This window comes from Mercurialis annua, linkage group LG4 (genome assembly GCF_937616625.2).
Source record: "Mercurialis annua linkage group LG4, ddMerAnnu1.2, whole genome shotgun sequence".
NCBI classification, from domain to species: Eukaryota; Viridiplantae; Streptophyta; class Magnoliopsida; order Malpighiales; family Euphorbiaceae; genus Mercurialis; species Mercurialis annua.
The window spans coordinates 5,755,629-5,772,584 of record NC_065573.1 but is presented as its reverse complement, the minus strand read 5'-3'; the positions used below and the strand labels follow the sequence as shown (position 1 = coordinate 5,772,584).

The 16,956-nt window shown below is 34.2% G+C and overlaps 1 protein-coding gene across 1 annotated transcript; it reads left to right on the top strand.

The window, feature by feature from the left end:
• Positions 1–14,392: 14,392 nt before the first annotated feature.
• LOC126678245 (uncharacterized) lies at positions 14,393–16,742 on the top strand. The gene is made up of 7 exons (XM_050373146.1): positions 14,393–14,744; positions 14,889–14,979; positions 15,069–15,410; positions 15,491–15,808; positions 15,886–15,943; positions 16,060–16,417; positions 16,513–16,742. The coding sequence occupies exons 1-7, from the start codon at positions 14,393–14,395 to the stop codon at positions 16,740–16,742; spliced, it is 1,749 nt and encodes a 582-aa protein (XP_050229103.1).
• The last annotated feature ends 214 nt before the right edge of the window (positions 16,743–16,956 follow it).

Here is a 16,956-nt window from a genome sequence, read left to right as displayed (position 1 = left end):
AGTTTGTAAACTTTTGGTTTATATGCTAAAAAGGGGAAACACTTGGATTTGTTTCATACCGTTTGACTACGTTTGGATTAAATTACTAAAAAGGTGAAACGCTTGGATTTGTTTCGTAGAGTTTGTAAATATTTGGCTTAAATTGCTAAAAAGGTGAAACGCTTGGATTTGTTTCCTAACGTTTGTAAAGGTTTGGCTTAAATTGCTAAAAGGGTGAAACGCTTGGATTTGTTTCGTAATGTTTGTAAACGTTTGGCTTAAATTGCTAAAAAGGTTCAACGTTTGGATTTGTTTTATAATATTTGTAAACGTTTAGCTTAAATTGCTAAAAAGGTGAAACATTTTGATTTGTTTCATAACCTTTGTAAACGTTTGACTTAAATGGCTAAAAACTCGAAACGATTGGATTTTTTTCGTAACGTTTGTAAATATTTGGCTAAATTGCTAAAAAGGTGAAATGCTTGGATTTGTTTCGTAACGTTTGTAAACGTTTGGCTTAAATTGCCAAAAAGCTGAAACATTTGGATTTGTTTCATAACCTTTGTAAACGTTTGGCGTAAAACGCTAAAAAGGCGAAACGATTGGATTTTTTTCGTAACGTTTGTAAACGTTTTGCTTAAATTGCAAAAAATGTGAAACGCTTGGATTTGTTTCGTAACGTTTGTAAACGTTTGGCTTAAATTGCTAAAACGGTGAAACGCTTAGATCTGTTTCGTAACTTTTGTAAACATTTGGCTTACATTGCTAAAAATGTGAAACATTTGGATTTGATTCATAGCGTTTGTAAAAGTTTGGCTTAAATCGCGAAAAAGGTGAAACGTTTGGATTTGTTTCGTAACGTTTGTAAACGTTTGGCTTAAATTGCTAAAAACCTAAAACATTTGGATTTATTTCATAACCTTTGTAAACATTTGGCGTAAAACGCTAAAAAAGCGAAACGATTGGATTTTTTTTGTAATGTTTGTAAACGTTTTGCTTAAATTGCAAAAAATGTGAAACGCTTGGATTTGTTTCGTAACGTTTGTAAACGTTTGGCTTAAATTGCCAAAAAGGTGAAACGCTTAGATTTGTTTCGTAACTTTTGTAAACATTTGGCTTACATTGCTAAAAAGGTGAAATATTTGGATTTGATTCATAGCGTTTGTAAGAGTTTGGATTAAATTGCGAAAAAGGTGAAACGTTTGGATTTGTTTCGTAACGTTTGTAAACGTTTGGCTTAAATTGCTAAAAAGGTGAAACGCTTAGATTTGTTTCGTAACTTTTGTAAACATTTGCCTTACATTGCTAAAAAGGTGAAACATTTGGATTTGATTCATAGCGTTTGTAAAAGTTTGGCTTAAATCGCGAAAAAGGTGAAACGTTTGGATTTGTTTCGTACCGTTTGTAAACGTTTCGCTTAAATTGCTAAAAAGGTGAAACGCTTGGATTTGTTTCGTAATGTTTGTAAACGTTTGGCTTAAATTGCTAAAAAGGTTCAACGCTTGGATTTGTTTCGTAATATTTGTAAACGTTTAGCTTAAATTGCTAAAAAGGTGAAACATTTTGATTTGTTTCATAACCTTTGTAAACGTTTGGCTTAAATGGCTAAAAACGCGAAACGATTGGATTTTTTCGTAACATTTGTAAACATTTGGCTAAATTGCTAAAAAGGTGAAATGCTTGGATTTGTTTCGTAACGTTTGTAAACGTTTGGCTTAAATTGCTAAAAAGGTGAAACGTTTGGTTTAGTTTCGTAACGTTTGTAAACGTTTGGATTTTTTTCGTTATGTTTTAAGCGTTTTGTTTTGTTTCGTAAAGTTTGTAAATGTTTGGCCTAAATCGCTAAAAAGGTAAATAGTTTGGTTTTGTTTCGTAACGTTTATAAAGGTTTGGCTTAAATCACTAAAAAGGTGAAACGTTTGATTTTGTTTCGTAACGTTTGTAAACGTTTGGATATGTTTCGTAATGTTTCAAACGTTTGGTTTTGTTTTATAACGTTTCTAAACCTTTGGCTTAAATCAATAAAAAGGTTAAACGTTTGGTTTTGTTTCGCAATGTTTGTAAACGTTTGTCTTAAATCGCTAAAAAGGTAAAACATTTGGTTTTGTTTCGTAACGTTTGTAAACGTTTGGATTTTTTTTCGTAACATTTGTTTCGTAACATTTTAAACGTTTGGTTTTGTTTCATAACGTTTGTAAACGTTTGGCTTAAATCCCAAAAAAGGTGAGACGTTTGGTTTTGTTTCGTAATGTTTGTAAACTTTTGGCTTAAATCGCTAAAAGGTGAAACATTTGGATTTGTTTTCGTAACGTTTGTAAACGTTTGGGTTCAATCGCTATAAAGGCGAAATTTTTGGAGTTGTTTCATAGCGTTTGTAAACGTTTGGCTTAAATCACTAAAAATGTGAAACGTTTGGTTTTGTTCCGTAACGTTAGTAAACATTTGGCTTAAATTGCTAAAAAGGTGAAACGCTTGAATTTGTTTCGTAACATTTGTAAATGTTTGGCTTAAATTGTAAAAAATGTGAAAATTTTGGATTTGTTTCATAGCCTTTGTAAACGTTTGGCTTAAATCGCTAAAAATATGAAACGTTTGGATTTGTTTCATACGTTTGTAAATGTTTGGCTTAAATCGCTAAAAAAGTGCAACGTTTGAACTTTTTTCATAACGTTGGTAAATGTTTCGCTTAAATTGTTAAAAAGGCGAAACGTTTGGATTTGTTTAGTAACATTTTGTAAACGTTTGGCTTAAATCGCAAAAAAGTTGAAACGTTTGGATTTGTTTCGTAACGTTTATAATATTTTAGCTTAAATCGCAAAAAAGGGGAAACGTTTGGATTTGTTTTGTAGTGTTTGTAAACGTTTGGCTTAAATTGCTAAAAAGGTGAAACGCTTGGATTTGTTTCGTAACGTTTGTAAACGTTTGGCTTAAATTGCTAAAAAGGTGAAACGCTTGCATTTATTTCGTAACGTTTGTAAAAGTTTGGCTTAAATCGCTAAAAAGGGGAAACATTTGGATTTGTTTAGTAACATTTGTAAACATTTGGCTTAAATTGCTAAAAAGGCGACGCTATGATTTGTTTCGTAACGTTTGTAAATGTTAAATTACTAAAAAGGTGAAACTCTTGGATTTGTTTCGTAACGTTTGTAAACGTCTGGCTTAAATTGCTAAAAAGGTGAAACGCTTGGATTTGGCTTGGATTGTTTCGTAACGTTTGTAAACGTCTGGCTTAAATTAATCAAAAGGTGAAACGCTTGGATTTGTTTCGTAATGTTTGTAAAAGTTTGGCTTAAATTGATAAAAAGGTGAAACATTTGGATTTGTTTCATAACCTTTGTAAACGTTTGGCGTAAAACGCTAAAAAGGCGAAACGATTGGATTTTTTTCGTAATGTTTGTAAACGTTTTGCTTAAATTGCTAAAAACGTGAAACGCTTGGATTTGTTTCGTAACGTTTGTAAACGTTTGGCTTAAATTGCTAAAAAGGTGAAACGCTTAGATTTGTTTCGTAACTTTTGTAAATATTTTGCTTACATTGCTAAAAAGCTGAAACGTTTGGATTTGATTCATAGCGTTGTAAACATTTGGCTTAAATCGTGAAAAAGGTGAAACGTTTGGATTTGTTTCGTACCGTTTGTAAACGTTTCGCTTAATTCGCTAAAAAGGTGAAATGATTGGATTTATTTCGTACCGTTTGTAAACTTTTCGCTTAAATTGCTAAAAAGGTAAAACGTTTGGATTTGTTTCGTAACATTTGTAAACGTTTGGCTTTAATTGCAAAAAAGTTGAAACGCTGGGATTTACTTCGTTACGTTTGTAAACTTTTGCCTTAAATTGCTAAAAAGGTGAAACGCTTGGTTTTTGTTTCGTAACATTTGTAACGTTTGGCGTAAATTACTAAAAATGTGAAATTTTTGGATTTGTTTCGTAATGTTTGTAAATGTTTGGCTTCAATCGCTAAAAAGGTGAAACATTTGGATTTGTTTCATAACGTTTGTAACGTCTGGCTTAAATTGCTAAAAAGGTGAAACGCTTGGATTTGTTTCGTAACGTTTGTGAACGTCTGGCTTAAATTGCTAAAAAGGTGAAACGCTTGGATTTGTTTCATAACGTTTGTGAACGTCTGGCTTAAAATGCTAAAAAGGTGAAATGCTTGGATTTGTTTCGTAAAGTTTTTAAACGTTTGGCTTAAACTGCTAAAAAGGTGAAACATTTGGATTTGTTTCATAATCTTTGTAAACGTTTGGCGTAAAACACTAAAAAGGCGAAACGATTGGATTTCTTTCGTAACGTTTGTAAATGTTTTGCTTAAACTGCTAAAAAGATGAAACACTTGGATTTGTTTCGCAACGTTTGTAAACGTTTGGCTTAAATTGCTAAAAAGGTGAAACGCTTGGATTTATTTCGTAACTTTTGTAAACATTTGGCTTACATTGCTAAAAAGGTAAAACTTTTGGATTTGATTTATAGCGTTTGTAAACATTTGGCTTAAATCGCGAAAAAGGTGAAACGTTTGGATTTTTTTGTACCGTTTGTAAACGTTTCGCTTAAATCGCTAAAAAGGTGAAACAATTGGATTTGTTTCGTACCGTTTGTAAACGTTTTGCTTAAATCGCTAAAAAGGTGAACAGTTATGGATTTGTTTCGTTACGTTTGGGTTTAATTGCAAAAAAGTTGAAACGCTTGGATTTGTTTTGTAACGTTTATAAACGTTTGGCTTAAATTGCTAAAAAGGTGAGACGCTTGGATTTGTTTCGTTACGTTTGTAAACGTTTGCCTTAAATTGCTAAAAAGGCGAAACTCTTGGTTTTTGTTTCGTAACATTTGTAACGTTTGGCTTAAATTACTAAAAATGTGAAACGTTTGGATTTGTTTCGTAATGTTTGTAAATGTGTGGCTTAAATCGCTAAAAAGGTGAAACATTTGGATTTGTTTCCTAACGTTTGTAAACGTCTGGCTTAAATTGCTAAAAAGGTGAAACGCTTGGATTTGATTCGTAACGTTTGTAAACGTCTGGCTTAAATTGCTAAAAAGGTGAAACGCTTGCATTTGTTTCTTAACGTTTGTGAACGTCTGGCTTAAATTGCTAAAAAGGTGAAACGCTTGGATTTGTTTCGTAACGTTTGTAAAAGTTTGGCTTAAATTGCTAAAAAGCTGAAACATTTGGATTTGTTTCATAACCTTTGTAAACATTTGGCGTAAAACGCTAAAAAGGCGAAACGATTGGATTTTTTCGTAACGTTTGTAAACGTTTTGCTTAAATTGCAAAAAATGTGAAACGCTTGGATTTGTTTCATAACGTTTGTAAACGTTTGGCTTAAATTGCTAAAAAGGTGAAACCCTTAGATTTGTTTCGTAACTTTTGTAAACATTTGGCTTACATTGCTAAAAAGGTGAAACATTTGGATTTGATTCATAGCGTTTGTAAAAGTTTTGCTTAAATCGCGAAAAAGGTGAAACGTTTGGATTTGTTTCGTACCGTTTGTAAACGTTTCGCTTAAATAGCTAAAAAGGTGAAATGATTGGATTTGTTTCGTACCGTTTGTAAACGTTTCGCTTAAATTGCTAAAAAGTTAAAACGTTTGGATTTGTTTCGTAACGTTTGTAAACGTTTGGCTTTAATTGCAAAAAAGTTGAAACGCTTGGATTTGTTTCGTTACGTTTATAAACGTTTGCCTTAAATTGCTAAAAAGGTGAAACGCTTGGTTTTTGTTTCGTAACATTTGTAACGTTTGGCTTAAATTACTAAAAATGTGAAACGTTTAGATTTGTTTCGTAATGTTTGTAAATGTTTGGCTTCAATCGCTAAAAAGGTGAAACATTTGGATTTGTTTCATAACGTTTGTAAACGTCTGGCTTAAATTGCTAAAAAGGTGAAACGCTTGGATTTGTTTCGTAACGTTTGTAAACGTCTGGCTTAAATTGCTAAAAAGGTGAAACGCTTGGATTTGTTTCATAACGTTTGTGAACGTCTGGCTTATATTGCTAAAAAGGTGAAACACTTGGATTTGTTTCGTAACGTTTTTAAACGTTTAGCTTAAACTGCTAAAATGGTGAAACATCTGGATTTGTTTCATAACCTTTGTAAACATTTGGCGTAAAACGCTAAAAAGGCGAAACGATTGGATTTCTTTGTAACGTTTGTAAATGTTTTGCTTAAATTGCTAAAAAGGTGAAACGCTTGGATTTGTTTCGTAACGTTTGTAAACGTTTGGCTTAAATTGCTAAAAAGGTGAAACGCTTGGATTTGTTTTGTAACTTTTGTAAACATTTGGCTTACATTGCTAAAAAGGTAAAACGTTTGGATTTGATTCATAGCATTTGTAAACGTTTGGCTTAAATCGCGAAAAAGGGGAAACGTTTGGATTTGTTTCGTACCGTTTGTAAACGTTTCGCTTAAATCGCTAAAAAGGTGAAACGATTGGATTTGTTTCGTACCGTTTGTAAACGTTTCGCTTAGATCGCTAAAAAGGTTAAAAGTTTTGATTTGTTTCGTAAACGTTTGACTTTAATTGCAAAAAAGTTGAAACGCTTGGATTTGTTTTGTAATGTTTATAAACGTTTGGCTTAAATTGCTAAAAAGGTGGAACGCTTGAATTTGTTTCGTTACGTTTGTAAACGTTTGCCTTAAATTGCTAAAAAGGTGAAACGCTTGGTATTTGTTTCGTAATATTTGTAACGTATGGCTTAAATTACTAAAAATGTGAAACGTTTGGATTTGTTTCGTAATGTTTGTAAATGTTTGGCTTCAATCACTAAAAAGGTGAAACATTTGGATTTGTTTTATAACGTTTGTAAACGTCTGGCTTAAATTGCTAAAAAGGTGAAACGCTTGGATTTGTTTCGTAACGTTTGTAAACGTCTGGCTTAAATTGCTAAAAAGGTGAAACTCTTGGATTTGTTTCGTAACGTTTGTAAACGTCTGGCTTAAATTGCTAAAAAGGTGAAACACTTGGATTTGTTTCGTAACGTTTGTGAACGTCTGGCTTAAATAGCTAAAAAGGTGAAACGCTTGGATTTGTTTCGTAACGTTTGTAAACGTCTGGCTTAAATTGCTAAAAAGGTGAAACTCTTGGATTTGTTTCGTAACGTTTGTAAACGTCTGGCTTAAATTGCTAAAAAGGTGAAACACTTGGATTTGTTTCGTAACGTTTGTGAACGTCTGGCTTAAATAGCTAAAAAGGTGAAACGCTTGGATTTGTTTCGTAACGTTTGTAAACGTTTGGCTTAAATTGCTAAAAAGGTGAAACATTTGGATTTGTTTCATAACCTTTGTAAACGTTTGGCGTAAAACGCTAAAAAGGCGAAACGATTGGATTTTTTTCGTAACGTTTGTAAACGTTTTGCTTAAATTGCAAAAAATGTGAAACGCTTGGATTTGTTTCGTAACGTTTGTAAACGTTTGGCTTAAATTGCTAAAAAGGTGAAACCCTTAGATTTGTTTCGTAAATTTTGTAAACATTTGGCTTACATTGCTAAAAAGGTGAAACATTTGGATTTGATTCATAGCGTTTGTAAAAGTTTTGCTTAAATCGCGAAAAAGGTGAAACGTTTGGATTTGTTTCGTACCGTTTGTAAACGTTTCGCTTAAATAGCTAAAAAGGTGAAATGATTGGATTTGTTTCGTACCGTTTGTAAACGTTTCGCTTAAATTGCTAAAAAGTTAAAACGTTTGGATTTGTTTCGTAACGTTTGTAAACGTTTGACTTTAATTGCAAAAATGTTGAAACGCTTGGATTTGTTTCGTTACGTTTATAAACGTTTGCCTTAAATTGCTAAAAAGGTGAAACGCTTTGTTTTTGTTTCGTAACATTTGTAACGTTTGGCTTAAATTACTAAAAATGTGAAACGTTTAGATTTGTTTCGTAATGTTTGTAAATGTTTGGCTTCAATCGCTAAAAAGGTGAAACATTTGGATTTGTTTCATAACGTTTGTAAACGTCTGGCTTAAATTGCTAAAAAGGTGAAACGCTTGGATTTGTTTCGTAACGTTTGTAAACGTCTGGCTTAAATAGCTAAAAAGGTGAAACGCTTGGATTTGTTTCATAACGTTTGTGAACGTCTGGCTTATATTGCTAAAAAGGTGAAACATTTGGATTTGTTTCGTAACGTTTTTAAACGTTTGGCTTAAACTGCTAAAATGGTAAAACATATGGATTTGTTTCATAACCTTTGTAAACGTTTGGCGTAAAACGCTAAAAAGGCGAAACGATTGGATTTTTTTGTAACGTTTGTAAACGTTTGGCTTAAATTGCTAAAAAGGTGAAACGCTTGGATTTGTTTCGTAACTTTTGTAAACATTTGGCTTACATTGCTAAAAAGGTAAAACGTTTGGATTTGATGCATAGTATTTGTAAACGTTTGCCTTAAATCGCGAAAAAGGGGAAACGTTTGGATTTGTTTCGTACCGTTTGTAAACGTTTCGCTTAAATCGCTAAAAAGGTGAAACGATTGGATTTGTTTCGTACCGTTTGTAAACGTTTCGCTTAGATCGCTAAAAAGGTGAAAAGTTTTGATTTGTTTCGTAAACGTTTATCTTTAATTGCAAAAAAGTTGAAACGCTTGGATTTGTTTTATAACGTTTATAAACGTTTGGCTTAAATTGCTAAAAAGGTGGAACGCTTGAATTTGTTTCGTTACGTTTGTAAACGTTTGCCTTAAATTGCTAAAAAGGTGAAACGCTTGGTATTTGTTTCGTAATATTTGTAACGTTTGGCTTAAATTACTAAAAATGTGAAACGTTTGGATTTGTTTCGTAATGTTTGTAAATGTTTGGCTTCAATCACTAAAAAGGTGAAACATTTGGATTTGTTTTATAACGTTTGTAAACGTCTGGCTTAAATTGCTAAAAAGGTGAAACGCTTGGATTTGTTTCGTAACGTTTGTAAACGTCTGGCTTAAATTGCTAAAAAGGTGAAACGCTTGGATTTGTATCGTAACGTTTGTAAACGTCTGGCTTAAATTGCTAAAAAGGTGAAACCCTTGGATTTGTTTCATAACGTTTGTGAACGTCTGGCTTAAATTGCTAAAAAGGTGAAACGCTTGGATTTGTTTCGTAACGTTTGTAAACGTTTGGCTTAAATTGCTAAAAAGGTGAAACATTTGGATTTGTTTCATAACCTTTGTAAACGTTTGGCGTAAAACGCTAAAAAGGCGAAACGATTGGATTTTTTTTGTAATTAAATTGCAAAAAATGTGAAACGCTTGGATTTGTTTCGTAACTTTTGTAAATGTTTGGCTTAAATTGCTAAAAAGGTGAAACGTTTGGATTTGTTTCGTAATGTTTGTAAATGTTTGGCTTCAATCACTAAAAAGGTGAAACATTTGGATTTGTTTTATAACGTTTGTAAACGTCTGGCTTAAATTGCTAAAAAGGTGAAACGCTTGGATTTGTTTCGTAACGTTTGTAAACGTCTGGCTTAAATTGCTAAAAAGGTGAAACGCTTGGATTTGTTTCGTAACGTTTGTAAACGTCTGGCTTAAATTGCTAAAAAGGTGAAACGCTTGGATTTGTTTCGTAATGTTTGTAAACATTTGGCTTAAATTGCTAAAATGGTGAAATATTTGGATTTGTTTCATAACCTTTGTAAACGTTTGGCGTAAAACGCTAAAAAGGCGAAATGATTGGATTTCTTTCGTAACGTTTGTAAATGTTTTTCATATATTGCTAAAAAGGTGAAACGCTTGGATTTGTTTCGTAACGTTTGTAAACGTTTGGCTTAAATTTCTAAAAAGGTGAAACGCTTAGATTTGTTTCGTAATTTTTGTAACATTTGGCTTATATTGCTAAAAAGGTAAAACGTTTGGATTTGATTCATAGCGTTTGTAAACGTTTGGCATAAATCGCGAAAAACGTTTGGATTTGTTTCGTACCGTTTGTAAACGTTTCGCTTAAATCGCTAAAAAGGTGAAACGATTGGATTTGTTTCGTACTGTTTGTAAACGTTTCGCTTAGATCGCTAAAAAGGTGAAAAGTTTGGATTTGTTTCGTAAACGTTTGGCTTTAATTGCAAAAAAGTTGAAACGCTTGGATTTGTTTTGTAACGTTTATAAACGTTTGGCTTAAATTGCTAAAAAGGTGAAACGCTTGGATTTGTTTCGTTACGTTTGTAAACGTTTGCCTTAAATTGCTAAAAAGGTGAAACGCTTGGTATTTGTTTCGTAACATTTGTAACGTTTGGCTTAAATTACTAAAAATGTGAAACGTTTGGATTTGTTTCGTAATGTTTGTAAATGTTTTGCTTCAATCGCTAAAAAGGTGAAACATTTAGATTTGTTTCATAACGTTTGTAAACGTCTGGCTTAAATTGCTAAAAAGGTGAAACGCTTGGATTTGTTTCGTAACGTTTGTAAACGTCTGGCTTAAATTGCTAAAAAGATGAAACGCTTGGATTTGTTTCATAACGTTTGTGAACTTCTGGCTTAAATTGCTAAAAAGGTGAAACGCTTGGATTTGTTTCGTAACGTTTGTAAACGTTTAGCTTAAATTGCTAAAAAGGTGAAACATTTGGATTTGTTTCATAACCTTTGTAAACGTTTGGCGTAAAACGCTAAAAAGGCAAAACGATTGGATTTCTTTCGTAACGTTTGTAAATGTTTTGCTTAAATTGCTAAAAACGTGAAACGCTTGGATTTGTTTCGTAACGTTTGTAAACGTGTGGCTTAAATTGCTAAAAAGGTGAAACGCTTGGATTTGTTTCGTAACTTTTGTAAACATTTGGCTTACATTGCTAAAAAGGTAAAACGTTTGGATTTGATTCATAGAGTTTGTAAACGTTTGGCTTAAAATCGCGAAAAAGGGGAAACGTTTGGATTTGTTTCGTACCGTTTGTAAATGTTTCGCTTAAATCGCTAAAAAGGTGAAACGATTGGATTTGTTTCGTAACGTTTGTAAACGTCTGGCTTAAATTGCTAAAAAGATGAAACGCTTGGATTTGTTTCATAACGTTTGTGAACTTCTGGCTTAAATTGCTAAAAAGGTGAAACGCTTGGATTTGTTTCGTAACGTTTGTAAACGTTTAGCTTAAATTGCTAAAAAGGTGAAACATTTGGATTTGTTTCATAACCTTTGTAAACGTTTGGCGTAAAACGCTAAAAAGGCAAAACGATTGGATTTCTTTCGTAACGTTTGTAAATGTTTTGCTTAAATTGCTAAAAACGTGAAACGCTTGGATTTGTTTCGTAACGTTTGTAAACGTGTGGCTTAAATTGCTAAAAAGGTGAAACGCTTGGATTTGTTTCGTAACTTTTGTAAACATTTGGCTTACATTGCTAAAAAGGTAAAACGTTTGGATTTGATTCATAGAGTTTGTAAACGTTTGGCTTAAAATCGCGAAAAAGGGAAAACGTTTGGATTTGTTTCGTACCGTTTGTAAATGTTTCGCTTAAATCGCTAAAAAGGTGAAACGATTGGATTTGTTTCGTACCGTTTGTAAACGTTTCGCTTAGATCGCTAAAAAGGTGAAAAGTTTGGATTTGTTTCGTAAACGTTTGGCTTTAATTGCAAAAAAGTTGAAACACTTGGATTTGTTTTGTAACGTTTATAAACGTTCGGCTTAAATTGCTAAAAAGGTGAAACACTTGGATTTATTTCGTTACCTTTGTAAACGTTTGCCTTAAATTGCTAAAAAGGTGAAACGCTTGGTATTTGTTTCGTAACATTTGTAACGTTTGGCTTAAATTACTAAAAATGTGAAACGTTTGGATTTGTTTCGTAATGTTTGTAAATGTTTGGCTTCAATCACTAAAAAGGTGAAACATTTGGATTTGTTTCATAACGTTTGTAAACGTCTGGCTTAAATCGCTAAAAAGGGGAAACGCTTGGATTTGTTTCGTAACGTTTGTAAACGTCTGGCTTAAATTGCTAAAAAGGTGAAACGCTTGGATTTGTTTCATAGCGTTTGTGAACGTCTGGCTTAAATTGCTAAAAAGGTGAAACGCTTGGATTTGTTTCGTAACGTTTGTAAACGTTTGGCTTAAATCGCTAAAAAGGTGAAACATTTGGATTTGTTTCATAACATTTGTAAACATTTGGCTTAAATTGCTAAAAAGGGGAAACGATTGGGTGTGTTTTGTAACGTTTGTAAACATTTGGCTTAATAGTTATTTTAGGTTAAATGTTACTCTAATATATATTTTTTATTATTAGGTTAAATATTTAAATTTAGGCTAATTGTTAGTTTATTTGTTAAAAAGTTAATTAAATGAATTATTAATTTAATTGTTATTATAATTTTAGGTTAATTTTTAGTTTAAATTTGTAGATCTTTATTTATTAGGAAAATTAGTAAGTTAATTATTTAAGTTAATTATTTGTTTAAATTATAAATTGAATTGTTATATTGATAATTAGGTTATTCGTTTAACTTAAATATATGCTGGATTGTGTATTGTTGTATTGTTGTAATTTACTTGTAGGACTTTTCTGAAAAATGGGCGATGCTCATTTTTTAGGGGAAGTGCTGCCCAATGTTTTTCAGAAATTTTTTTTATTTATTAATTATATGATAACAAATTAAAATACTAAAACTAATTGTGTGATAGGTTTGACACCGTCAGTTGGTTGCAGCTATCCCACATTTCATCTTTCTTTTTATCTGTTGCGGTTCTGCTCTGCAACAAGTAAGTATCGTTATTATTTTAATTTTAATTTATATAACTATTTAATTTTATTATAAGTTGTTTCACCCTAAAATGACCTCGATTTTATTCCCACCGAATAAAATCGTAAACCTAGCCGTCGAGTTCCCGTCCCGTGTGTTCAAGCGATTGAACGACACGGGATTGTACAGTTTGTACAGTTCGCAAAACTGGTCCTCCCGTAACTCGATCACGAAAATTATACATGTCTAGTAGCGATAGAAAAATATTCGATTGTTTTCCATCGTTTGTTCTCCAGGTGGATGCATAGTATATGTTCTGTAACGCTTATTCCTCGCGGAATATATAATTAGCGTTACACCACATATACTAAATATCGCATTGAAGGAGAACGACGCCGGAAGGCTGCCGAATATTTTCTCCGTTGCTAGGCATATATCGTTGCCGAGTTAAGGGGCGCCAGTTTTGTGAATGGAATAGGTCCATACCTTTAAATCAGTCAATTACATTGACTTTGCTATTTCTGAGCGAAAACCCGTCCTAATTATCCGTGCTACAGAAATGGATACAGACCAAATTTGGATGTATAGACGGCTCCAGGGCGGGTTGTTATACCCAGGCTTTACTGAGCGCGTGCAGGAGTTTGTTAATTTCGCGTTACGCCATCCCGCGCGTGTGAGTGGCCCCGAGATTAAATGCTCCTGTCCTAGGACAAGATGTAAAAATACGAGTTATCAATACGTCGAAACGGTGAAACTACACATTCTGCAGAAAGGGTTTGTGGAAGATTATCAAGTGTGGGTTTTTCATGGAGAGGGAAATGTTTTAAATCCCCGTCCCGTTGCACAGTTACCGGAGTATGACGTTGACATGGAAAATGAGGGGGAAGACGACTTCAGCTCCGTTCAGAGAATGATTATCGATGCTGCTGGTCCAGAAATAGTGTTCACGGAGGAGGAACAAAATAACGAATCTAAACATTTTTATGATATAATGCGTGCAGCCGAAGAACTTGTATGCCCCGGTAATAGCAAACACTCTCCGTTGTCTGCGGCTGTTAAAATGTTGGACATCAAATGTCATCATAGTGGGTCAGTAGCTTTAGTAGATGTTGTGACCGAATTTATACAAGAGCTGCTCCCACAGGAGAACAAGATGCCAAGAACATTGTCGAAATAAAGAAGATGGTTAGAGGTCTTGGGTTGCCGGTCGAAGTTATCGATTGTTGTTTCTGCAACTATATGATTTACTCGGGGTCAGACGCGGATTTAACGCGATGCAAAATTTGCGATCACGAATGGTGGAAACCGCCACCTAAAGGAAATTCTGTGAAAAGATGAGTTAACGTCCTTTATAGAAAAATGTTTTATTTTCCTATAACTGCGAGACTACAGAGATTGTACGCTTCTAATGCCACCAGCAAGCATATGACATGGCACGCATAACACGAAATGTTTGATGGAAAGATGTGTGACCCGTCAGACTCCCCGGAATGGAAACATTTCAGTGAATTGCATACAGAGTTTTTAGAAGAAGTTCGAAATATTAGACTATGCCTGTGTACTGATGGGTTTCAACCATTTGGGGCCTTCGGGCAGAATTATTCATCATGGCCAGTAATTTTGACACCCTATTATCTCCCCCAATGGATGTGTATGAAAGATGAGTTCATGTTTTTAACTGTTATTGTCCCTGGGCCTCGAAATCCTAAACACCAAATGGATGTTTTTCTGCAGCCGTTGATAGATGAGCTGAACCACCTGTGGGAATTTTGAGTCGAAACATATGACGTTCACAGGCGACAAAATTTCCAAATGAAAGTGGCACTTATGTGGACGATTAATGATTTTCCCGCTTATTCTATGTTATCTGGCTGGAGCACATCTGGGAGACTGGCTTGCCCACACTGCATGGAAAATACAGATGCTTTCACGCTTAAAGGGAGTAGAAAAAAGTCGTGGTTTAATTGCCACAGAAAGTTCTTGCCTCGTGGTCACATGTACCGTCGTAATACTACTGATTTCCAAAAAGGAAAAAGCTTAAATAAAGTATTCGGACAGCCGAAAACCGGAGACGAATTGTTGGCAGAGGTGGACCGTTTGGGGTTTATGAAGGCATATAAAATTGGGGTTGAGACAAATAATGAGGCGAAGTCGACAGATTATGGTTGGAATAAAAAAAGCATTTTCTGGGATTTGCCGTATTGGAAAACGATTCTCATTCGTCACAATCTCGATGTCATGCACATTGAGAAAAACGTATTCGACAACATTTGTAATATTGTACTAAATGTTCCCGGGAAAACAAAAGACCATGCAAAATCTAGAGAAGAGTTGAATGACATATGTGATCGGCCTGAGTTAGCAAAAGACCCGGTTACTGGGAGATTTCCTAAGGCGATGTATGCTTTGGACAGGGACGGAAAAAAGCTTAACTTGAGTGGATTAAGTTAATAAGGTTTCCAGATGGCTATGCGTTCAACTTGTCCAGATGTGTCGATACAGTCGGTCTGAAAATGCATGGAATGAAAAGTCATGACTGCCACATTTTTATACAAAGATTTCTGCCAATCGCTCTCCGTGAGCTATTACCGAAGGAAGTGTGGGAGCCTTTAACAGAGCTGAGTATCTTCTTTCGTGAGTTAACCTCCACGTCTCTAACAAAGAAAGATCTAGATCGTATGAGGCTGGAAATCCCAAAGATATTATGCAAGCAGGAACGTATTTTTCCGCCCAACTTTTTTGACTCCATGGAACATCTACCCGTACATCTTCTGTACATAGCTATGATGGCAGGTCTGGTTCAGTATCACTGGATGTATCCATTTGAAAGGTAATATCACTGAAGTTTCTCAATTCTGTGTATCAGTATATTAACATGTAATGTTTATTAACTATGGCATGTGGAATCAGATATTTGAGAAAACTAAAAAAAAAAGTCCGCAATAAAGGGAGGGTGGAAGGAAGCATCAGTAATGGATACTTGAATGAAGAAACCGCAAAATTTGCAGCTTATTACTTTTCAGAAGGTGACCCAATGATACCTGAGCGGCCGCAAAGGAATGAAGTTTGTGACATTGAAGTCGACAACGATGTTGACAGACTATCTATTTTCAAGCCGCAAGGGCAATCAGTGGGTGCTTGCCGCAAGAGATATCTTGAAGATGCTGAGATTGTTGCTGCCCGGACATATGTTCTGTTGAATTGTTCAGAAATTAAAAATTACAGAGAGTAAGCTTTAATACAGTTGTCAATGTAATTAACAATGATTATTCAGCTTCTAATTATTGTTTTCTTCTTAACTAAAGGGTTTTCGAAGGCGAGTTGCGCAGAGGAAACCCTGAAATCAGCACCTCGCAAATTGAAGTAAAGTTCGAGAGTGACTTTGCCTACTGGTTTCAATAATATGTAAGTATTTTTCAGAGTATATTTCAATTCTTTTAATTAAAGGTTCCGATTTATAATACACTTTTACGCTACAGGTGCAAAATCCAACTGTCTGTACCAATCCCTTCATTCTTAGTCTCATTAAAGGACCTCTTAGATCAGTTAGAACATTTAAGGGGTACCGTGTAAACGGATTCAAGTTTCAGACTCAAGCGTATGGGGAGGAACAGCTTACGATGAATAATGGAGTCTGCGTGAAGGGAATTCAATATGTCGACAGCGAAAATGACTTTTATGGAGTTCTGACACACATAATTGAGCTAGACTATCCGTCGCTTTCAATGAAGACGACTGTCTTATTTAAATCCGATTGGTTCGACCCAACGCAAAATTCTGGCACAGTGAGTAACAAAAAATACAACATGGTGGATATTAATAACAAAAAGAGATACAGTAAGTATGAACCGTTCATCTTAGCCGAATAGGCCGATCAGGTTCATTACCTGCCACATCCGAGTAAATGAAGGATAAATTAAATTGGTGGGCAGTTTGCAGGATAAAGGCAACATCCGAACTTGACATGCCCGAGGGAATTATCCCGTCTTTTCAAGATGTGATAGAAGAAAATCCTCTCATTGTTGCAACGGACGACAATTCGACATATTTGGCTGATGAAAATGGAGAAGCTGAAGAAGATGCGTTGTTCGTGCCTCCGGAAGAAACAGAATATGATTTTATCGCATCCTCATCAGACGAAGATGCAATTGAAGAACTTTAGTAGTTTAGAGTATATTTTATGTATTAGCATGTTTCTTAAATATAATTATGTTTCATAATTATATTATTCAGGTGTACTATTTGAAAGTGAATTTATATTTCTTAATTATATATTTCACATATGTATTGTTATAATATGTTGTCTAGTTTTGAAACAATTAACTTGACATTTAGTGCAGGTATGAGGGGTCAAGGCTCAGGTCGAGGATCAGAAC

Coding starts and splice junctions, on each gene's coding strand:
- LOC126678245 (XM_050373146.1), top strand. CDS start 14,393: ATGAAAGTGGCACTTATGTGGACGATTAATGATTTTCCCGCTTATTCT. Junction 15,411..15,490: donor TGGATGTATCCATTTGAAAG/GTAATATCACTG, acceptor ATGTGGAATCAG/ATATTTGAGAAAACTAAAAA. Junction 15,809..15,885: donor GAAATTAAAAATTACAGAGA/GTAAGCTTTAAT, acceptor TCTTAACTAAAG/GGTTTTCGAAGGCGAGTTGC.